The sequence below is a fragment of the Rhincodon typus genome, chromosome 19, assembly GCF_021869965.1.
Source record: "Rhincodon typus isolate 14 chromosome 19, sRhiTyp1.1, whole genome shotgun sequence".
Taxonomy (NCBI): domain Eukaryota; kingdom Metazoa; phylum Chordata; class Chondrichthyes; order Orectolobiformes; family Rhincodontidae; genus Rhincodon; species Rhincodon typus.
In genome coordinates this window covers 29747830-29768501 of record NC_063350.1, presented here as the reverse complement: position 1 = coordinate 29768501, position 20672 = coordinate 29747830, and the positions used below count along the sequence as shown (strand labels likewise).

At 38.3% G+C, this 20672-nt stretch overlaps 1 protein-coding gene across 1 annotated transcript in view; it reads right to left on the bottom strand.

The window, feature by feature from the left end:
- The window catches only part of kcnb1 (potassium voltage-gated channel, Shab-related subfamily, member 1), a 301902-nt gene extending 281660 nt beyond the window's left edge, over positions 1-20242 (bottom strand). Inside the window, exons 1-2 of the mRNA XM_048608376.1 lie at positions 20142-20242; positions 16825-17499 (exon numbers count right to left, since the gene is read on the bottom strand). Coding sequence (XP_048464333.1) covers positions 16825-17487 — 663 coding nt within the window. The 5' untranslated portion in view covers positions 17488-17499; positions 20142-20242. The remainder of the gene's footprint in view (positions 1-16824; positions 17500-20141) is intronic.
- Between the last annotated feature and the right edge of the window lie 430 nt (positions 20243-20672).

Here is a 20672-nt window from a genome sequence, read left to right as displayed (position 1 = left end):
GGGGTTTGGGTCCAGAGGGCATGGTGAAGTACAGTGGAGGGTTGAACCCAGGCTGGCAGCAGATTTTGTGGAGCCATTATGAGCAACCCTCTTGCTTCTGGCTCCATACAAATAAAAAAAAAACTTTTTTGGGTCATATTTAGAGTGTCCAGAATCCATTCCTTTAAGCATTGTTTCTTAGGCTATTCAGGATCCAGAAATTTGAGTGAAACATGCGCAGGGCATACACCACCAACCTCACCTCACCCACATCCTTGGCCACATTGTCAAGCATATCCCCTTCCCAATGCCAGGCTGTCTCTGTCCCATCATTATGTGTTCTTTGAAGTTGCTATCAAAGTCCTAACTAAATAAGACTCTGATTTAAGTAACCAAGGGACCCACGACCTGATCATCCAGGTTAAGCTATTTGTAAAATGATAATGCATCAGTGCTGATGAACCAGTAAATTAACCTATCATATATCAAAGCCATTAACAACAATTTAATGCCAGTTAATTCAGTCAAAACTAATTATATTCTTAGCACTGCTTGTTCCCCTTCCTACCATCCCTACCCTTATATCACTTTGTTATCCTTTTAGGACTGCCCAGTCAATAAATAGATACTACAGTCTTCCTTACTCTACCAGTACTCACCTTACCCTTTACTCTCTCCTCCTGCACCAGCACCATGACTGTTATCTGTTCTCGCAATGTTGCTTAGGAGAGATCCAAAGGTCTACTCATATGTAAATAGTTGTCTCCGTGTCTTCATGGTTGGCTTTTCTTATCTATTCAGAGATTTGTTGTGATTTCATAATTCAACTTTATTCTTGAAAAGACAAATCAAATCACTGATGAGGAAAGACATTCCCAGTCTATCTTTTCCTCTGTTTGTTTTGTCTGTACGAAATTGGGATATCTGTGTCTCAGCTGTAAGTAATTAGCATCGGCCTGTTCTGCCTGTCGCGTCATTCATTACCTGCAAAATGCATTCAACCCAAACAACACCAGCTTTTGGAATTCTCAAACAGAAACAAAAAGTGTTGTAAACTTACAAAAGCTTGGTGAGCACTGATAAAGAAAACAGGTGGGATTCTGATATGATTTATTCTGCATTGGGGAAACCAAGTGCAGTTTAGGTGACCACTGTACTGGACACCTTCATTCTGTTACCTGTGATGTTATGGTTAGAATGTTTGCATTATTCTTGATACATAACTAAGGAGATGTGCCCAAAGCAGTTAGTAACAAGTAACTGTAGGGATTCTATAATAACTGTATTAACAACACATGCTTGTGCCTTTTTGAGCCTGGGAATAGAGTATGAATGACATCAGTAGTCTTTTTTGGATATGTACAACATTATACTTTGTGTTAAACAGCTATGTGGAAATTACTTTTAAGAATTTTGTTTAAAACAGTTGCTTTGAGCATCAGTTGATGAATGAATAATCATTCTAGTTTTATTTTATTACCAGTTGTCTCCTCCATGTACTGTAATTTGAGATTCACAATTCAAATATTACAGAAATCTATTTTCATGAATCAGTCACATTATGCATTGATTTTCAATATTATTTAAGTGACTGCAAATAAAAATAAATGTAACTCATTATAAATTCCCTACATCTTCTCATTAGCCTGGATGTACAATGTACTGACACCTGAACTGGACAGCAAAAAAAAATGGAGTTCTCAAGAAACATTGAGATATTCATGTTCAATAAAGAAAAAGCTTTAATAAGACATTTATTATATAAATGGTTCTGTGTTTTATGGTGAGAGCAGCAATGAGAATTTTATAACTTGTAGATATGAGAGAGGGTAAAAATAAAACTTGGCTCTCATTCAATCATAGGAAAATAGAAGCAAGACTGAGAGGACTCAGATGTATTTTCATTGTGGGAAAATTGCAACTTATCTAAAGAGAGTAATGAAAAATTTATTGTGATATTTAAACACATTTGTAATTTACTTTCAAATGAATGGATTTAAATTTGTAAAGAGTTTATTTTTAAACAAATATGAAAGGAATGTGCTGCTGTATTTTTCTCAAATGTGAGCTTTTAAATATTTTGCATGACGAAGATTACTAGCTAGAAATCCAATAACAGAATGAGTTACATATTTAACAATCTGGCCACTGCTTATTGAACCAATGCGCAAATACTGACAGTGAAAACAAAATCAATCAGCATTTCAACAAAGTTGCACTTGGCTTCCACCATCAACATTTAGTGCTAGTTTGAAGATACCACAAAACCTCAAACTTGACAAGAGTGCACTAATTCATAGACATTTACTCTGGGTCTCTTTGTGATGGCATCAGAGGGCCTTTCTATCTCCTGACTATCAAAAACAGAAAGATTCAAACATTTATATATATGCTAGCATCTGACTTCTGTCACTGTACACTGATAAAATATATTTGCAACAATGAAAGTGTTGTTATTCCTCTGGATGGCTGACATGGTCATTCAGAAATGAGGACCGGGAGTCCTAATGTTTACCAGGACTTTTCCATGCAGAATTGTTTATAAACTATTACTGTTATCGTAATTTTAGGCAATAGAACGAAGAATTACTGAAGACAGTGAATCATAAATCACTGATCTGTTGGGTTTCAAACCTACTTCAGTTATTTTCAGACATCAGTAGTTCATATTACGCTAAAAGAATAGCATTATAGCAGTGGTGTATGCCATTACTGATTTGTTAATTTCATACTATTCTTTAGACCATTTCATGTAGGAGTAGAAGTAGGCGATTGGCCAATCAGGTCTGCTGTATGGAGAATGTGCAAACTCCACACAGACAGTCACTTAAGGCTAGAAACAAACTTGGGTCCCTTTTGCTGTGAGGCAGCAATGCTAATCACTGTGCCACCCCTTTGTACATCAAAATTTCACAACCTATCGCCAGTTAAATAATACTCTGCCCTTCTGTTTTTCCTACCAAAGTGGATAAATTCAGATGTATCTGCATTATGGTGCATCTGTTATGCATTTGCCTGCTCACAACTTGTCAAAATTGCATTGGACCCTCTTTAATATTGTATTAAATTTCATCATTCAAATCATTGATATACATTGTGACTAGCTGGGCCCCAAACACTGATTACTGTGATACCCTACTAGTCACCACCTTCCACTCTAAAAGTAGAACATTTACTCATACTCTCTATTTCAAGTCTGCTAACCAACTCTCAAACCATGAGAGTATACTACAAACATTCCCATGTTATTTGGATTTGCACAATAACCTGTTATGTGGTACTTTAACAAAAACTTTCTAAAAATCCAAATACACCACTATCACACCCCTTATCTATTCTACTAGTTACATAATCAACAAACTTCAGTAGATTTGTCACATGTGGCTTCATTTTTATAAACTTATATTGACTTTGTGATTCTATTGATTTGTTTTAAATGTCCTGTTATCACAGCCATTATAACAGACTTTAGCATTTTCCCTACTGCTGATGCTAGGCTACCTGGTCACTAATACCTCGTTTTCTCCTTCCTTCATTTTGTAAATAGTTGTCTTACATTTGTTGCCATCGAATCTGCTGGGGCTCTTCCAGAATCTACAGGATTTTGGAAAATGACAGTCAACACATGCATTATCTCAATGACCACATCCTTTCGTACCCTGGGGATGTAAATTTTCAGATCGGAGATTTATCAGCTTTCAATCATATTAATTTTTCCATTTTTTTTATGAAGACTATACTAATTTCCTTTAATTCCTCCTTCCAAAACATTTTGAGTCCCGAGCAATTCTGAAAAGCTGTGTCTTCTTTTGTATAGAGATATCTAAAATAGTTCAAATAAAACAAAGAAATGCGGATGCTGAAAATCTGAAACAAAAATAGAAATTGCTGGAGAAAATCATCAGATCTGGCAACACCTGTGGAGAGAAAGCAGAGTTAATGATTCAAAAGTTAACTCTGTTTTTTTCTCCACAGATGCTGCCAGTCCTGCTGAGTTTCTCCAGCAATTTCTGATTTTCTATCTAAAATAGTTGTTTAATTGTTCTATCACTTCCTTTTTCCCTATTATCAATTCTCCCATTCCAGACTATAAACGTACATTTGTCTTCACTAGCCATTTTCATTTTACATTCTTGTAGAAACTCTTACAGTCAACTTTTACATTCCTTATAAGTTTAATTTCATGATTAAGAGGGAGAAACTATTCCTTGGTCCTTCTTTGCTGAATTCTAAACTGCTCCCAATCCTCAAACTTGCTATTTTTCTTCATAATTTTATTTGGCACCTCTTTGGAAGTAATGCTATCTTTAATTTCTTTTGTTAGCTATGATTGGGCCACTTTTCTTAATGTGTTCCTTCACCTATTAGGAATGCATAACTGTTGCAATGCATGTATTTTCTTCCCTTAAATATTAGCCATTGCCTATCCACCATCATGCTTTTAAATGGAATTACCCAATCTATCACAGCCAACCCATCTTTCATACCTTTAGTGTTTCCTTTATATAGGTTTATGACTTCAGTTTTGGATTGGACTGTATCAGATTCTGTCTCACTGAAGAATTTTATCACATTGTGATCACCTGTTCTTAAAGAATCTCTCACAACAAGATTATTAATTAACCCCTCATTATCACACAAAGCAAAGTCTCAAAGTCTCAACAAAGCCTAATCACTAGTTGGTTTCTCAATGTACTAATCTAAAAAAAACTTGCAAACACTCCATGAATGCATCCACCACAGTACAATTGCTAATGTGACTTGCTAAGTCTATATTTAGATTAAAGTCATTCATGATTACTGTTGCACTCTGGTTGCATGCTTACTAATTTCCCATCCAATGTCATCTCCGATCTTAGCACTATTGTTTGGACAGCTCCCACTCATGCTCTTCATCCTGTGCTACATTTTAGCTCCACTCGGACTGACTTTATGTCTACATTTTCTGCGCTATTATGTTTCCTGCCATTGCACTGATTCACCCCTCAATAACATTACCCCAACTCCTCTTCCTTTTTGCCTGTGCATTATAAGATTGTTATCCTTGGATATTCAATTCCCAACGCCGGTTACCCTGCTGCTAAGTATACTTAATGACAATCATAATTGTAACCACTTGCAACTATTCAGTACATTTAGCTTTTCCACCTTATTGTGACTTACTTATAATGCAATACTTTTACACCGGTCTTACTAACATTTTACACCTTTTTACTCTTTGTAAACTTCCTCAGGTATTATTAAAGCAGATTTTCTTTTCAGCTCCAACTCCACTATTCACAATTATTCATGACAAGTATTATGTTGATGTCATCATGTTACAGTGATTAAACCACTAACTAAAATAATCGATTAAAAACTGTCGAGACGAAGTTTTGAACTTTGAAGACAGTGACTGATGGACACAGGGAAAAAGAAAAAGAAAAGATGCACTGTATTCTGTTTATGGTATTATGATTGTTGGGCACACAACTGTATCCACTGATGTTGATAAGCCAATAGACAACCATGGAAGGTACTGTGGTTATTATTTTCTCTGTATATGACCAAAAACTATTTTTTGTCAGACACAAATTGACTAAATGGCATTAGAGTGAAGAACAACATACATTCCTCAAGTATATACACATTTATTATATGCTTTGCATGTAAACTGGCTTTTCAATAAGTTACTATGGCTTCCAGTTAAATAGCGAGAACTCAAATCAGAGCAATTCAAATGCAAATTATAGTTGGACAAATTATTCAAATCATGTTTCTAAAATTGTGTCTAATTTCACTCCACAAAAGTAGCTTTTTGTTTGAGACAGATGGGACTGTTTACAAGCCAAGATATGTAACTATATACGCAATTCTAATTTGTTAGTAAGTTTAATAGCCAGGCTGTATAACAACATTATACATACTTCAGTAAGCAAACATACCTTTCACCCAATGTGTACATGGTGAAAGTTAGATGTTGTATTTCTGCACCTGGATTTATTCGGGGCAGTCGGGTTCAGATAGCACTTACTGATAATGCTTGTTCTGATTACTTACGGTCAGACAGTGCAAGTTTGTAATCGGTTAAGGTTTTTCAGTCACAAACATGATCCACGTATAGTGCCATACACAGCAAATAAAGAAAGCATGCAAACATGGAATAAATGAAAATCATAAAACATAGTTTGCCTTTGTTTTATTTAATCAGAAAATGCTGCACAAGCCAAACTGATCAGCCAGTTTATAGATTTACTTTATGAAAACAATTTTTCTAGCTTTGTGTTTTGTCCTTATAATTGTCTGATTTTTTTAAAGCAATAAGCCATTCTTAGGGTCAGTATTTGGTGTAACAACATCTGGATCTAAAAATAATGTAAATAAATAAGGAATAAACAATACGGAATTACAAAGAACTATGAGTGAATAAGGTTGCTGTCAACCAGGAAAGTATTTCCAGACATCGACACACAGCTAAAATTAGCCATAATGTGGCAAATGTAGATTTTGATGGATTATTTGATGTAATAGTTGAACATGATGGGTATTTAAAAACTGCTAGCTAGCTTCAGTTGGCAAAGACAACACATAACTTACTCAGAGTTCAGAAGGTATCAAGTTTGATTCTAGTCTTTGCTGAACAAATTAAGCTCAACTTGGAAAGTCAGAAGCAGCTCAACGGGCCTCAGACTTCTATGTTACAGACAGGCAAATTTTCGACGGTACCCAAACCAAAGGCTAGCTAATAGTTCGGCTGGGAAGTACATATGTGCAGATGTCAGAGCAGAACACAATTATACAATAATCCTACAGCCAAATAGCCCTGTTGGATGTTGCTGATCAGTGCACATGGAGAATTTGGATCAGATATCAAAGAGTCACCCCACAGCTGGGGGTTCACTGCACACTATGAGTTTGCATCTTTGAGAGTGCAGAAAACTGTTAAGTTGCAATAGCCAATAGAACATAGAATAATACAGTACAGAAACAACATCTTCAGTCTACTATGTCTGTGCCGACCATGATGCTATTCTAAATTAATTACACCTGCCTGCACATATTCCATATCTTTCTGTTCTTTGCCTCTTCTTCTGTCAGTCTAAAAGCCTCTTAAACTTTGCTACTGTATCTGCTTCTACCACCTCCTGTCAAAGCACATTCCAGGCACCTACCACCCTCTGTGTAAAAAACTTTCCTCATACATCTCCTTTAAACATTCCCCCTCTCATCTTAATTCTATGCTCCTAGTATTTCACATTTCCTCTCTGGGAAAGAGACTCCGACTATCCACCATATGCATGCCTCTCATAATTTTATATACCTCTAAGTTTATCCATCGTACTCCGATGCTCTCGCAAAAACAATCCAAATTTGTCCAATCTCTCTTTATAGCTAATACACTCCAATCCAGGCAACGTCGTGGTAAACCTCTACTGCACACTTTCCAAAGCTTGCATATCCTTCCTATAGTGTGGAACGCAGAATGTACACAGTATTCCAAATGTGGCCTGACCAAAGTCTTAAACAGCTGTAACTTGGCTTGCTAATATTTATACTCAATGTCCAACCAATGAAGGCAGATATGCCATATGCCTTCTTTACCACCTTATCCACTTGTGTTGCAACTTTCAGGGAGCTATGGACTTGGACCCCAAGATTGCTCTGTATATCAATGCTCCTAAGGGTCTGGCCATTTACTGTATACTTTCTTCTTGCATTTGACCTCCCACAATGCATCACTTCACACTTGTAATAGCTTTCCTTTCCTCCATCCACTCACTCCAAATTGTTTTACCAATCAATTCAAAGTCTACAATCTAAAGTGTAGCACAGTGAAATCAGTTTCCACACTTTTTCAGAAAGGATCTGCAATATTTTACATTTTGCATCGTTAAAATCTGCATTAAAACAAGCTCCTAGGTGCTTGCCATTAAAGAAAACACGAAAGAAATTAAAATAGTTGGAACATTCAAAATACTATTATCCGACTTACACAGACATATGAACTAGGAGCAGATGTAGACCATTCGGTCCCTTCAGCCTGCTTCACCATTTAATAAAATCATAGTTGATCAGTTTATGTTTCAAATTCTACATTCCCACTTACCTGTAAAGACCTTTGATTCCCTTAATTAACAAGAATCTACCTCCGCTTTAAAAGTATTCAATGATCCCACTGCTGAGGCAGAGAGTTCCAAAGTCATACAATCATCACAGAAAAGAAATCCAAATCTCTGTCCTAAAAGAGAAATCACTAGTTTTTAAACATGTCCCCTAGCTCTGGACTTGCCCATAAGAGGAAACATCATTTCCACATCACATTGTCAAGACCATTCTGGATCTTACGAACTGCAATCACATCATTCCTCACTGGTCTAAACTCCAGGAGACATGAGCCCAATCCGTCCAACCTTTGCTCATAGACAACCCTCTCATTCCAGGTATCAATGTTACCTTCTCCGAACTGTCTCCAATGCATTTTCATTCTTACTTAAACAAGGAAAACTAAAGAACTGATCATCGACTTCGGAAAGAAAGGAAGAGAACGTGCCCCTAAATACATCAACAGAATTGAGGTTTGAGAGAGTGAAGAGCATCGAATTCATTGGAGTGATGATAGTTGATGACCTGTCCTGGACTTTCCACGTAAGTGTGACAGTCAAGAAGGCACAACAACGCCTCTTTTTCCTCAGGCCGCTCAGGAAATTTGGCACGTCTGTACGGTCCCTCACTGACTTCTACAGATGCACCATTGAAAGCATACTGTCCGGGTGCATAACAGCCCGGTACGGCAATTGCTCTGCCCAGGACCATTAGAAACTACAGAAGGTTGTGTGCACAGTCCATCACAGAAGCCAACCTTCCACCCATGGACTCTAATTATATGGCTCGCTGCCACGGAAAGGCGGCCAACATCGAAGACCCATCGCACCCTGGTAATGACCTCCCACAACCTCTTCCATCAGGCAGAAGATACAGAAGCCTGAACACATGCACGAGCAGGTTCAGGATCAGCTTCTTACTGGCTGTTATCAGACTGTTGAATGACTCTCGCCTCAAATAATGTAACCTGCAATGTAACCTGTATGCCTCTAAGTCTTTTTGATCTGTACATTGTTTGCTTGCTGTGATCTGCCTGTACCACTCGTAAATAAAGATTTTCACTGTATTTCAGTAAACATGACAATAAATCAATCAGGAGACAAAAACTGAAACAAAAACTGTGTGCATTTGTGTGTTGTATAATTTCTTCACTTTTTTTTAAACAAAATCGTATTCACTGCAGTTTATTTTAAATTCTGCAGGGAGTCACTAAATTACAATCACCTTAAGTTAATTATAAATATGCCTGAGTTAAGTGGATTATGATTCAAGCAACAATGGAGCTGCTGACAGAAAGACAGTTACTGTAGGAGAATTTGGACAATCATACCAAATACTGACATTAGTTTCATCATTATCATGAATGATTAGTTAAGTAAGTAAATGTAAAAAGAAGACACTTACTAGTCTGTCTAGACATTAAAGTCACCAGTTTTATTCCATTGACTGCTGCCCAACCACGTCTCAGAATATTTCACTTTAGACTTCACTGCTCCAATGCAATTAAGCTGTTACAGCAATAAATACTAAATTTTATAGAAGTTTATGAAATACAAAAACAAATGACAAAGCTGGTTTGTGTGATTTTAAAAAGTGAGACAGAGTTATCATTCAGTTTAGAACCAAGGGTTCATCGAGAACGTATCTTTCCCGAAGTTGTATTATAAATAATTACAATCACTCTGAATGGTACTTTCACAAGGCACTGCCTGAATGACATATTTTTGGAGAAGTTGTATAACCCTGCAAAAGTTATATTGAAATGATCCCAAAGCCCTGTTTAAACAAACTAATTTCTCCTGGAACTGTAAAATAATGCTTTTCCTTAGTTATCAGTTTTAACTGAACTAATAGGTAAGTCAGACTAATAACATAGAATATAGGTCAGTTACAGCTTTGCAAATCTACTGCAACTCCAAATAGGATCACTAACATGCTGGTAAAAGAGAGTGCACACTGAGACTCCTACAGTTCATCAATCATCCACAGACACTGCTCAGGTAAGATAAATACAAGGAGCATTCCACTTTGGCGATTTTTTTTTAACTTTTGGGGAAAAAAAAATCTCCATCAGGAAAACTGTTAACTTAAACAAATATCTGTTACTTAACTAAGGTGAGGGTAATGTCCCTCTGCTCTCCTTCCCTTTTAGTCTATTTGGTGGTAGCTGTGAAGCAAAGTTACTATTCAGATATAAAGGAGACTGTACAACAGACAGACAACAACAAGCGCACAGTAAAAGCTGCAGTCTCTTGAATTTTCAGACAGTCAGTCAGTCAGACTTGCTGGCCTTTGCCTGTGCCAAGTCAATACACAAACATTCTGAGCTCACTTGAGTTCACCACTAGAAGAGTTTTCTAAAGTTGAAGCACATTTGGCGCTCACAGTCTGTCCCATGCTATTTAATGGCATTGCTGCAGTGGTCCAGGGCTGTCCTGCTAGGGTCTCTGGATTGGGTCATCCCCTTTGTGTAATCACCATTGCTGCTGGAAGGACGGTGAGCTTCTGAGACAAATTGTGACCCCTGAAACCCCATCAGTTGTCTCAGCCCACAGTCTGGAATAGCTTGCCCCAGTCCACTCCCCAAACCACCCTCAACAATCCCTCTCCTTCCCACAATACCTTCCCATGCCAAGGCTAAAGATGCAACAACAATCCTTTCCCATTCTCTCTATTATCTAGGCTGCCAAATACTTCCTTCAAATGAAACAGCAATGTATTTTTATTTCTTTCAGATTTGATTACTATTTTTTTTGCTCCCAATGTGGTATCCTCGAAACTGTGCAGGTTAAGTGCAGACTGCATGACTGCTTTGTAGAACATTTCTGTATAGTTTGCACAAGTGCCTGAGAGTTTCTAGTCTTTGTCACAGTAATTCGCTGCCTCGCTCTCAATCTATCTTGTCTGTCCTTGTCCTGTTCAAATGAAATGTAAGCTCGAGCAGCAGCACCTCATCCTTCAGATTGTTATTTCATGGCCTTCTGGAATTCACAGCATTGAACTCAACAATTTCAGGCCATGACCTCCATGGCCCATTTCCTCAGATGGCAGCTGTTAGTCTTGATTCTACTATTCCCACTAACACCTTCTGGGACCCATCCTTTGTAAGTTAATTTCCCCTTAACATATCCTTTTGCCTTGAACTATCAACCTTGTTGTCATTTAATTTATGCCATTTTCCATCCTATCACAGGAATTCTCAAATGTTCTATCCCTCTATTCCTGGCCTTGCACAAAATGTATGCATTCTGTCTTCTGAGTTGTGATGAAAAATCAACCTGAAACATTGGGAAGAAAATTAAGGGAGTCAGGAGGGGAGTTGCAGACTTGTCATTCCTCCCATTAGGAAAATAAGTGTTTAGATGATCGACCTGAAAGAAGCCCATTCCACGGCCATAACATGTTAGGAGTAGGTCAATTTGCCAAACTACAGGTCTCAACAGCTCTCAGTGAAAAGGAAATCCCACCCTCAGATACTACTGCCCAATTTGATTGACCAGCTCCAGCAGTACTGGTAGTGCCACAAGCTCAGTAGTTGGCACTGCCAGTACTGTAAGCAGGCCAATGAAGTAGCGTTGATAGAATCCCTAGAGTGTGGAAAACAGGCCCTTCGGCCCAACAGGTCCACACTGACTCTCACAGCACCACCCAAACCCACAGACCTATCACCCACCAATCTACACATCCGTGAACACTACAGGCATTTTAACATGGCCAATCTACCCAACCTGCACATCTTTGGACTGTGGGAGGAAACCGGAGCACCCGGAGGAAACCCACACAGACACAGGGAGAATGTGCAAACTCCACACAGACAGTCACCCAAGGCTGGAATTGAACCTGGGTCCCTGGTGCTGTGAGGCAGCAGTGCTAACCACTGTGCCACCATGCTACCTTCGTTGTCTGAGTGTACATATCAGGACACTCGGGCAATGAAGGCCATCAGTTTAACTGGGACAATGTAACCATAGTAGCCTCAGCCAAACATAGACACGCAGGAGAATTCCCAGAGGCATGGTTCTCAACCCATAATGCAATCAACAAACCTATAGAATAAGACCCCATATACAAACCCATACAGAACAGAACCGGAAATGACGCAATTCACTATAACAGACTGGACAGTATAAATTCCAAACGGAGTAGAACAACATCGCTTCATTGGAGGCCTCACTGATGATGTCACCTAGCATGGTGATGAAACGTATGCACGAAACCAAGCCAGTTGCCTGACCTGCTGAGCGTGTCTATCATTTTCTATTTCAGATTTCTAGCACCTTTAGTATTGTGCTTTTGCACAAGTTAAATCAGTTTATGAAATAGAATGCAAATATTGTAACATGCCAATTTCTTTTTAACATTTTTAATGTAAAGTATGAATATAATATGAATTAAAGGTTTTCGCCTTTAATCACCTAATGCTAGTTTATCTTATTTAACGATTTGTATAAATGTCTTGGAGATTCAATATATTATATTCTACCTTTATTAGTTCTGCACCACATTACTACAGTAAAACAAATTATGGAATACTGACAACTGTAACAACCATTATTTATTTTTCTTGAGAAATGTGTGTGTCCATCACTTAACAATTTGTGGAAATCAACCAGGATGTATCTCTGCTCCAAATAGTACAAGTCACGATAGCTCACTAGGACAACAGTGGAAACCTAACATGTTGTGCTACCAATATCAACAGTACCATAATCATTAAGTACACAGAATGAGGCAAATTTTCTGTACTCCACACATCACTAAATATAAAGAGATATAGTAAATAACTTGAATTATCTACACAGGTAAAAGTCTCATCATACCTAAGAAATATTTCAATGCATTTCATGCAGACTATTTTTAAACCATTGTTATATGGGAATGGAAGTCAATTTAAACAAAATAATATCTGATGAAGAGCACCGAGAGGCATGATCAGTTAATTCATTTTGCATGATTCTGGCCGAAGGAAAGATGTTGGCTAGGATAGGCAACTGAAACATAACAGTATTTTTATGAAACCTTATAAATGTAAAATGAAAATCTATTGGTTTCAATATTCTACCTGCAAAATTATTTAAGATTTTTATATCCTATATATTTTTCTCCAAATTATAACTAGTTTGGAGCTATTACACATTTTACAGTTTACAATACACAATTAGTTATTATGTTTCAATTTATATTGTAATTATTTTCTATCAAAATCTAATTAGGAAAGAATCAGGAAAATATGTAGAATATGAGCTCAAATAAAAGTGGCATACTGTCAACAAAAATGAGGGGCATTATTATATGTTGACTCTTTACAATGCCAACGCCATGTTAGTCATCCATGTTAGTGTTTCTGACTCCACTCTTAAGGTTGTGTTGGTTATCACACTTCTGCTGCAAAATGTGGCAAAAGACCATGCTTCCATTAGCGCCCCCACAGCTAGTCACCAGAAGAACTAATGGATGTCCATGCTACCATGACTCTCCTTGTTAATTTACCCCCATTTCTTGGCAGTTAAGCACCATGGCCCTATTATGCGCCTCTTTGATCAACTCAAAATTAACCAGAGTATGATTTGAGCCATTTTCCCAAGTTCTAATGGAGTCCACAATATTGTACTTTCATACAAAATTTATTTTACAACATGTGATATATGTCAAAAGTTATAAAGTCCTATTTTATTTGAAAATATTTGTCATACAATAACTTACTGTGCTTCTGTAGGAGTCACTGTCTGTATTGACCAGGGCTTTATAAGCATTCAGATTTAGTGTATCCATTGCTGAAGCTATGTTTAAACTTATGCAGTTTAAACTTTTAGAGTTTGGCATTTAAGTCTGCATTAATAAATCAAACCAATTCTTGTAAGATAATTTATTGGGAGCTTTTACACGTTTTAGAGTCTGCAGTAAATAGTTACTATGTATGCTGAAATTGATTTAATTAATTTATGTTGTAATTATTTTCAATCAAAACCTACTTTTTAAAAAGGAATCAGGGAAATACATGGAATATTAATCTGTACAGTAGGGACAAATCTGTTCAAGAGTATAGGAAAGCAATGAAAATTACTTTATTGCACAAAGTATATTCTGGAAGATAAAGCTGCAGAGGATGAACATCAATTTATCTTAAGTATAAATCAGAGCTAGACATTTATTTGGCAAACATGACCTTTGAAACATATGTAATGAATCGTAGGCATATGCAATCTTTCCTGCTGAAAAGTGAAGTCTCTCAGATATTAATGCTTCACCCTGTTCATGATGATACCTTTTAAGAATATCTAAATATTGATGCCCTCAAGTTTGTTATCATAATGCTCATTTGGAGAGTTGGTGCAGACACAGACGACTTTCTTTTGCACTGTTACCATTCTGTAATTCTGCTATGTCTTTATTGACACTGAAGGTTCAATGCATAACACTGTTACAGAGATACATTCTGCTATAACACTGTTTGCTTCAATTTACAGAGAGCAATTGAGTGCATTATTTGTTCAGCTGTGAGCTAAACATGATTCCATAAAGGTATAGATATGATAAATTTAGAAGTCCTAAATGAAAAATAAAATGATGTTTTCAAAGTAACTCAGTAAAAATAGTGTCATGTAAAGCAAAGTCAGGAAGAGGCGGCTAAAACCAGCAGACAGAGGATAACCCTGTACACACAAGCAGCCCAGCAACAAACCTGTTGACAGGGAACAACAGATTAAAGTATTAATTAAAATGTCAAACAGTCACATGTTAATTTTTTCATAAAATTGCACGTAGGAGTAATCAGACAACCCAAGTTGGTTATAAGATATTTCTGCATTTGCAGCAATCTGCACAATCTGTCCAAATGAAAATATGAGATGTAATAAAATATAAAACTTCTCATGGAATAGTTCGGTGCTTTGAAAACCGGTGATAAGAGATGACACTATAAACTGTTAGAGTAGCAAGTCTGTTTCACACCAGCAACTTTGCATAACTTAATATTGCTTCATGTTAATTAAGCTCTTAGACAAGTACCATCTGGCCGAAGTGAACTGAAACTCTTTACGAACCTTTTTTCATCTGTCTAAATTACCTTTGCTCAATGCTAACACTATTGTCCTGCTATTGAATTGGACTTGACAAATTACCATACGAGGGAAAATAAATCTATCAATGTTAAAATAACAGATTGGAACTCCACAACATCTCCTGGATCCTACAATTTTTGGGGATCCTAAAACTTTCCTTCGGAAATTTTATCAGTAAATTAGATGCATTGAATTGGGTCCAAGAAAGGGCAAACTGTGCCCGATGTTTGGAAGCAACAGGCTTGATGAACTAATGGATATTTTTTGCATTCTATTCTACCTTAGATTCTTAATGGCCATTATCAAAGCCAAATGCAGCACTCCTGACTGCATAAGCAGTCATTGATTAAATGTATGAAAGGGTAAATAATATGTTTTCCTTATTAATTATATTTCACACTGCATCAAAAAGTATTCATGATCCTGTTATTGGTTAGTTACCTGATTTTTTTCAAAAGGCATTTTGAAGTTGCCTGCATATCATCATGTGGTATTGCAACCTCATTTACAACATACTAATAGCATGCACTCCAGACTCTTCAAATCCATCAACAGATTTAACTGTCACCTGATCAGGAGATATATTTGATGTTGAAAAATTGAAAACTTCCAAATGTTTTCACATTATGTACAGTTGAGCTTTGAAATTATAGACTGATACATAGAATAGAAATGTTTGCTCAAACAAGTCACTGGATTGAAGTTATTTACTTAAGTTAAATAATTTATTCTTGGACAGTACAGTGACCACCCCAATAATTCATTGATCTCTGGTTATCCTCTGTACTGGATTAGCTTTCACCCATAGTAAAGTTGTAAGTAGTAAAGCCCAATGTGACCACCATCATATATTTCATAAGTTTTGTCAGCCATCTCTAATAGAAATTTTGTGAGGGCCTCATTCAGTTATTTAGTCATCTCGCTACAATATATTAGATGTTAAATGGAAAAGAAAATACTAATGTATGCAAACATTGAAACAGAGGCTAAGGATAAATCAGATACCACTATTCCTACCCAAATTCAAAGCAATTCTCAAAATATTATTATCAGAATGCAAGAAAATCCTTTCAAACGGGAAGTAGCCAAACAAGGTTACACCAACTCAAGCTGGGTTCCTTCATCAAGGACAATGAAAACACTCCCATTGAAATGCCCAGAAAATCATAATGGAAAGCATTTTATGAAATAATTTCAAGTACAGTTTCGTAAATAAAATAATTAAATAAATAATTAAATGTGAAAAACATAAACTGGGTATTGTGTGTTTTAGCCACATAATCTGGTTTCTCTTTTAGAAATTCTTCAAATTGCTGTCTTGTGCAAGAGCTTGGGTGAAGAAGACAAAATACTAACTATTGTTTAACCAGACAAGTAAAGTTTCGAAGCCTGACTGAATCCTGCAAAACAACTAGGTACATTGATTTTATAATGGGCTGCACGTTTTAAATTTTGGGATGGCTGTTATGTTTACCTCACTTTTTATTGCTTTGGGAATAATGGTTTATAGCTCACAGCACAATACGTCTATTATAGATTATGTGGGATGAACCATCTGTTCATCTAGATTTACTCTAATTATCACTTTACCTAAAATGGCATCCTGCAATAGTTCCTTATACTGTAAATTTTGTGTTAAAACTGAATACAATATTTATCTTTAAATTCAAAGCTTGCACTAAATTTACCACATGGGGATTACCTTGGCAGCCACCGAGGAGCTGGGTTTCTCTAAAAGGTCCCATAGTTTCTTCCTTTTCTCTGCACAAAAGGTGTTATCAAACTCTTCTCCCTCTCTATCCCTCATTGTTTCAGCTTCTCGTTTCAGTTCCTCGTTCATTTGCTCCTTTTTCTGATGATACCTGGCCTGACAGCAGGACTCCAGATAGATCTCGTCTATTCCCCAGTAGTCAAGCTCCTGACTGAAGGACAGGGCGCACATCTCTTCCATCATGTGCAACTTGCCCGTGCGATAAAAATTCAAAATAGATGTAAAAGCGCCGGGGTGACGGTCAAAAAAGTATTCGTTTCCCTCCAGATTATAATCATCACAGCTCTCCATCAGGGACTCGTGAGTATTGCAGTCTCGAAGCTTACCCAGTCGCGTCCGGGGTAACCGGTCCAAGGTTCTCCAAAGTACTTCATGTGCAAGTCCCCCAACATTGAGCTTTACTCTTCTGGAACAAGCCTTGCTCCTGATGATCTCCATGGGATCTGGAGGCAAGGAGCTGGTCGACCGGGATTCCCCTCTATTTATTCCGGCGGGCATTTTCCCAGTTTTCTTTAGTAAGGCTAGATTTAATAAATCACACTCACTTCCCGCGTGTTCGAACTCTGCAGGATTTTCATCTGGCCGCTTTCGCATTCATTCTCGAAGCTGGGGAAAACAAAAGGTATTTGGTGGTGAGATTCAAAATGTTCCTCAGATCCAAATGACCTACAAAACGGAACAAGCACATCTCTAACGCAGTGTCAGGTACTGCGGGCGCGCCGCTTTATCCATTAATCAGTGAAACAAATAGCTCATTTAATCTGCTCAGGGGACAGATTGCTTTCTGAGCAAGCGAGTTCCCAATGGCCAGCGCCGTGTTGCTGCAGGAGGCAAGTGAGCGCTGTCCACATGCCGGAGCTGAACTGCAGCGCAGAGGCACGCAGCTTCTGGAGGGCAGCAGCTACCTAGCGGGGATCACATTACACTCCCTGAGAAAGCCAGAACTCTTCAACTAGCTCCCATCAACAAATGCAACAGTCTGAATAAAATGATCGCTTTATTCCACAGACTCTGCAAAGTTGTATCCTAAGTCAACAAACTGCTCCGTGTGCCGTTACATCTGATCTTGCCTTTACATACTTAATACTCAAATAAAATCAGTGTCTTTATCGATGGGAACTCTAAAATTCAGCAAATTTATTGCTATTTGTTTGGCACTCCGTACGTTTTCGCCCTCATTCAAACAGCAGCCTGTACCTGTCACAGAAACTGCAACATTTATCGGCTACACGATGTCCCTTTATGGAGATACCGTCACCAGAAAGCTTCTACATTTAAAATGCTTCCAAATATAAAGGGACTGTTTATTTTTCTCTGCCTTTTTGCTAAATCTGAAACTGTATTTGAGCTTTTTTTTATTTATACAACAAGTAGCACTTAAGAACTCCGCGCCTGAAAAATCACGAGCCAATGTTGTGCACAATTTTTAAACAAGGCTGAAGTCTGCTCACGTACGTCAAAACTGAACGAACCCTGGCTCATTGAAGGAGCCGCAATATTTCCAGCGCGTTGCTCCTCCCGGAATTGGAGGCATTTCTGCAGAATGACCAGCACGTGGATACTTGAGAAGCCAAAGTGAAGTTGGTATCAATTGGCAAAAAAAAACCATCTTAAAATGTCAGATCATGCTGCCCCACATTCCTTCTAAGTTACTGCCATTTTATCCACCCCGGCCCACAAGCTTCACACTTAGTTTTCTATTGCCCTCATACGCGGGAGCAGCCTTTGGATTGAGTCAAAATTTGAGAAGACACTGTCTTCCTTCCTTCAATGGTGCGTCAGAGTGAGGTTACTTCCTTAATTCATTCTCTAAACTCTGCTTCTGATGTGAACAGAGGTAACACAGTGTGGAGCTGGAGGAACACAGCAGGTAAGGCAGCATCAGAGGATCAGGAAAGTCGACGTTTCGGGTTTACACCCTTCCTCAGGACTGGTATAAACCCGAAACATCGACTTTCCTGCTCCTCTGATGCTGCCTGACCTCCTGTGTTCCACCAGCTCCACACTGTATTGACTGTGACCCCAGCATCTGCAGTTCTTGCTATCTCCGAGTGAACAGAGTCAAGGTGGCTTTGTGAGAAATGAATTGCTTTACACCCCCTCCCCTCCCCATCCCCTTACCAGCACCAGAACCCCCAAGCTGCCGGGAGAACGTGCCAAAAATACAATAAATACAGCGACTGGCCGCCAAGTATTTACCGAGTGAGGAGCAAACACGGGTTTTCTTTTCCCCCTGCCAAGTATTTCAACACTCCTCCAGTTTGGCCATCCGGACCCCCCACCGAGCAAAATAAATTCTCGCTCATTAGTCCCTTATGTCAGAACGGATTTCTCACACAGTCGCTCACATCGGCGCTATTCGGGGATTAAGACGAGGATGCTATTGAATTTTTTTTGGTGGAAGTAATTTTAAAAATGGACTATGCGGATGTTTGGAAAACGGAATAACGTGCCAGAATAAAGCTCGATCCTGAATGCCAACTTATATATCTCAACCTCACTCATGATGACTGCGGCAGCACATCATAGTCTGTCCTTTTCAAATTGTGCCCCAAGTTTACATTCTGAATGTTGCTTGTCCATTAACGTTGGCATTGAATCGGTGGCGGCAAAGTTTTAAAGAGGTCATTTCCACCTATTCGTCCCTCTGTTTGAACTGGCTCCATTGCTATCTGGTGATTTAGCCGCGCTGTGTAAGAACCAGTAATTCCCTGCTCAGTGTTAATGTCCCCCCCAGCTCACAAGACATTTCCGCCATCGTTTCTGACGGAGCTTCATACCGTTAGATTGATAACAGCAATGCAATTTGGCGCAGTTTGCTAAAAAAAAGCATTAATCCCTCCGACCCCCATTCCCAAAATGTAACAATTATCTGTATCTTCACCCTCCTGACAATAGAATTAGAGTGTAGCGGTCTGTTTAATTATGTCTAACTACCAGCACATTGTTTATCTTTACAATCACGTTGAACCCGGTATCAAACGGGTGGCTGTACGTGCCGTAGGTCTCTCTTGGGAAAAAGAACAATTGTCAGCTACACGAGCCCTCCGTTATTACAGTGAGATTATTTAAAAAAAAAATAACGTTTTAACTCGAGCGGATAGAGCCGGTATCTTCAAACAGCCACAGCTGTTACTTACCCTGATGATTACAGTAATAATCTCAGCGTTTGATGGGTTTAAAAAAGATATTAAGTCCATCACCTAAAATTAGCCGGAGATGATGTAAGAATCATTTCTTTTACGAACCTTGTAAAACCTCTTGCTGTTTTGACCAGAATCCTATTGGATTAACATGGGCCGCTTAGGGATGGAAACGGTTTCGCAACATCAAACAAAAATAAGCTGATAGCCCGGTTCCTGCACAGCTTCCAGCTGCACGTTTTATCCTCTAGGTCGGCTTTTTTGTCCCTTCCAGGGTCCAAAGAATATCGTGATCCGTGGTCGGTTTTGTGGATTTATTTCTGCCGTCGGTTAATGGAGATCAACAAGTCTAGTCTGTTTCTATGAAGGTTCCTTCACTCTTATATTCTTCCTGAATTAAGAAGCTCATGATCTACAGTTAATGAGGGGAAACAGCGGCACCTACAGCTTTACAAATAACCCCATTCGACTGCTCCCCAAGTTCAGCTTGTGTTCCAGTCACCGAAAACTCTTATTGATTTCAGATTTATTATTAATGTTTTGCACTGTTGATCAGGTATTGTGTAATTTCCTGCCCGTTACAATTCTAGGTTCAGGTTCCTATCTGCCTCCAGTAGGCTAAGGCATGCTGCCGCA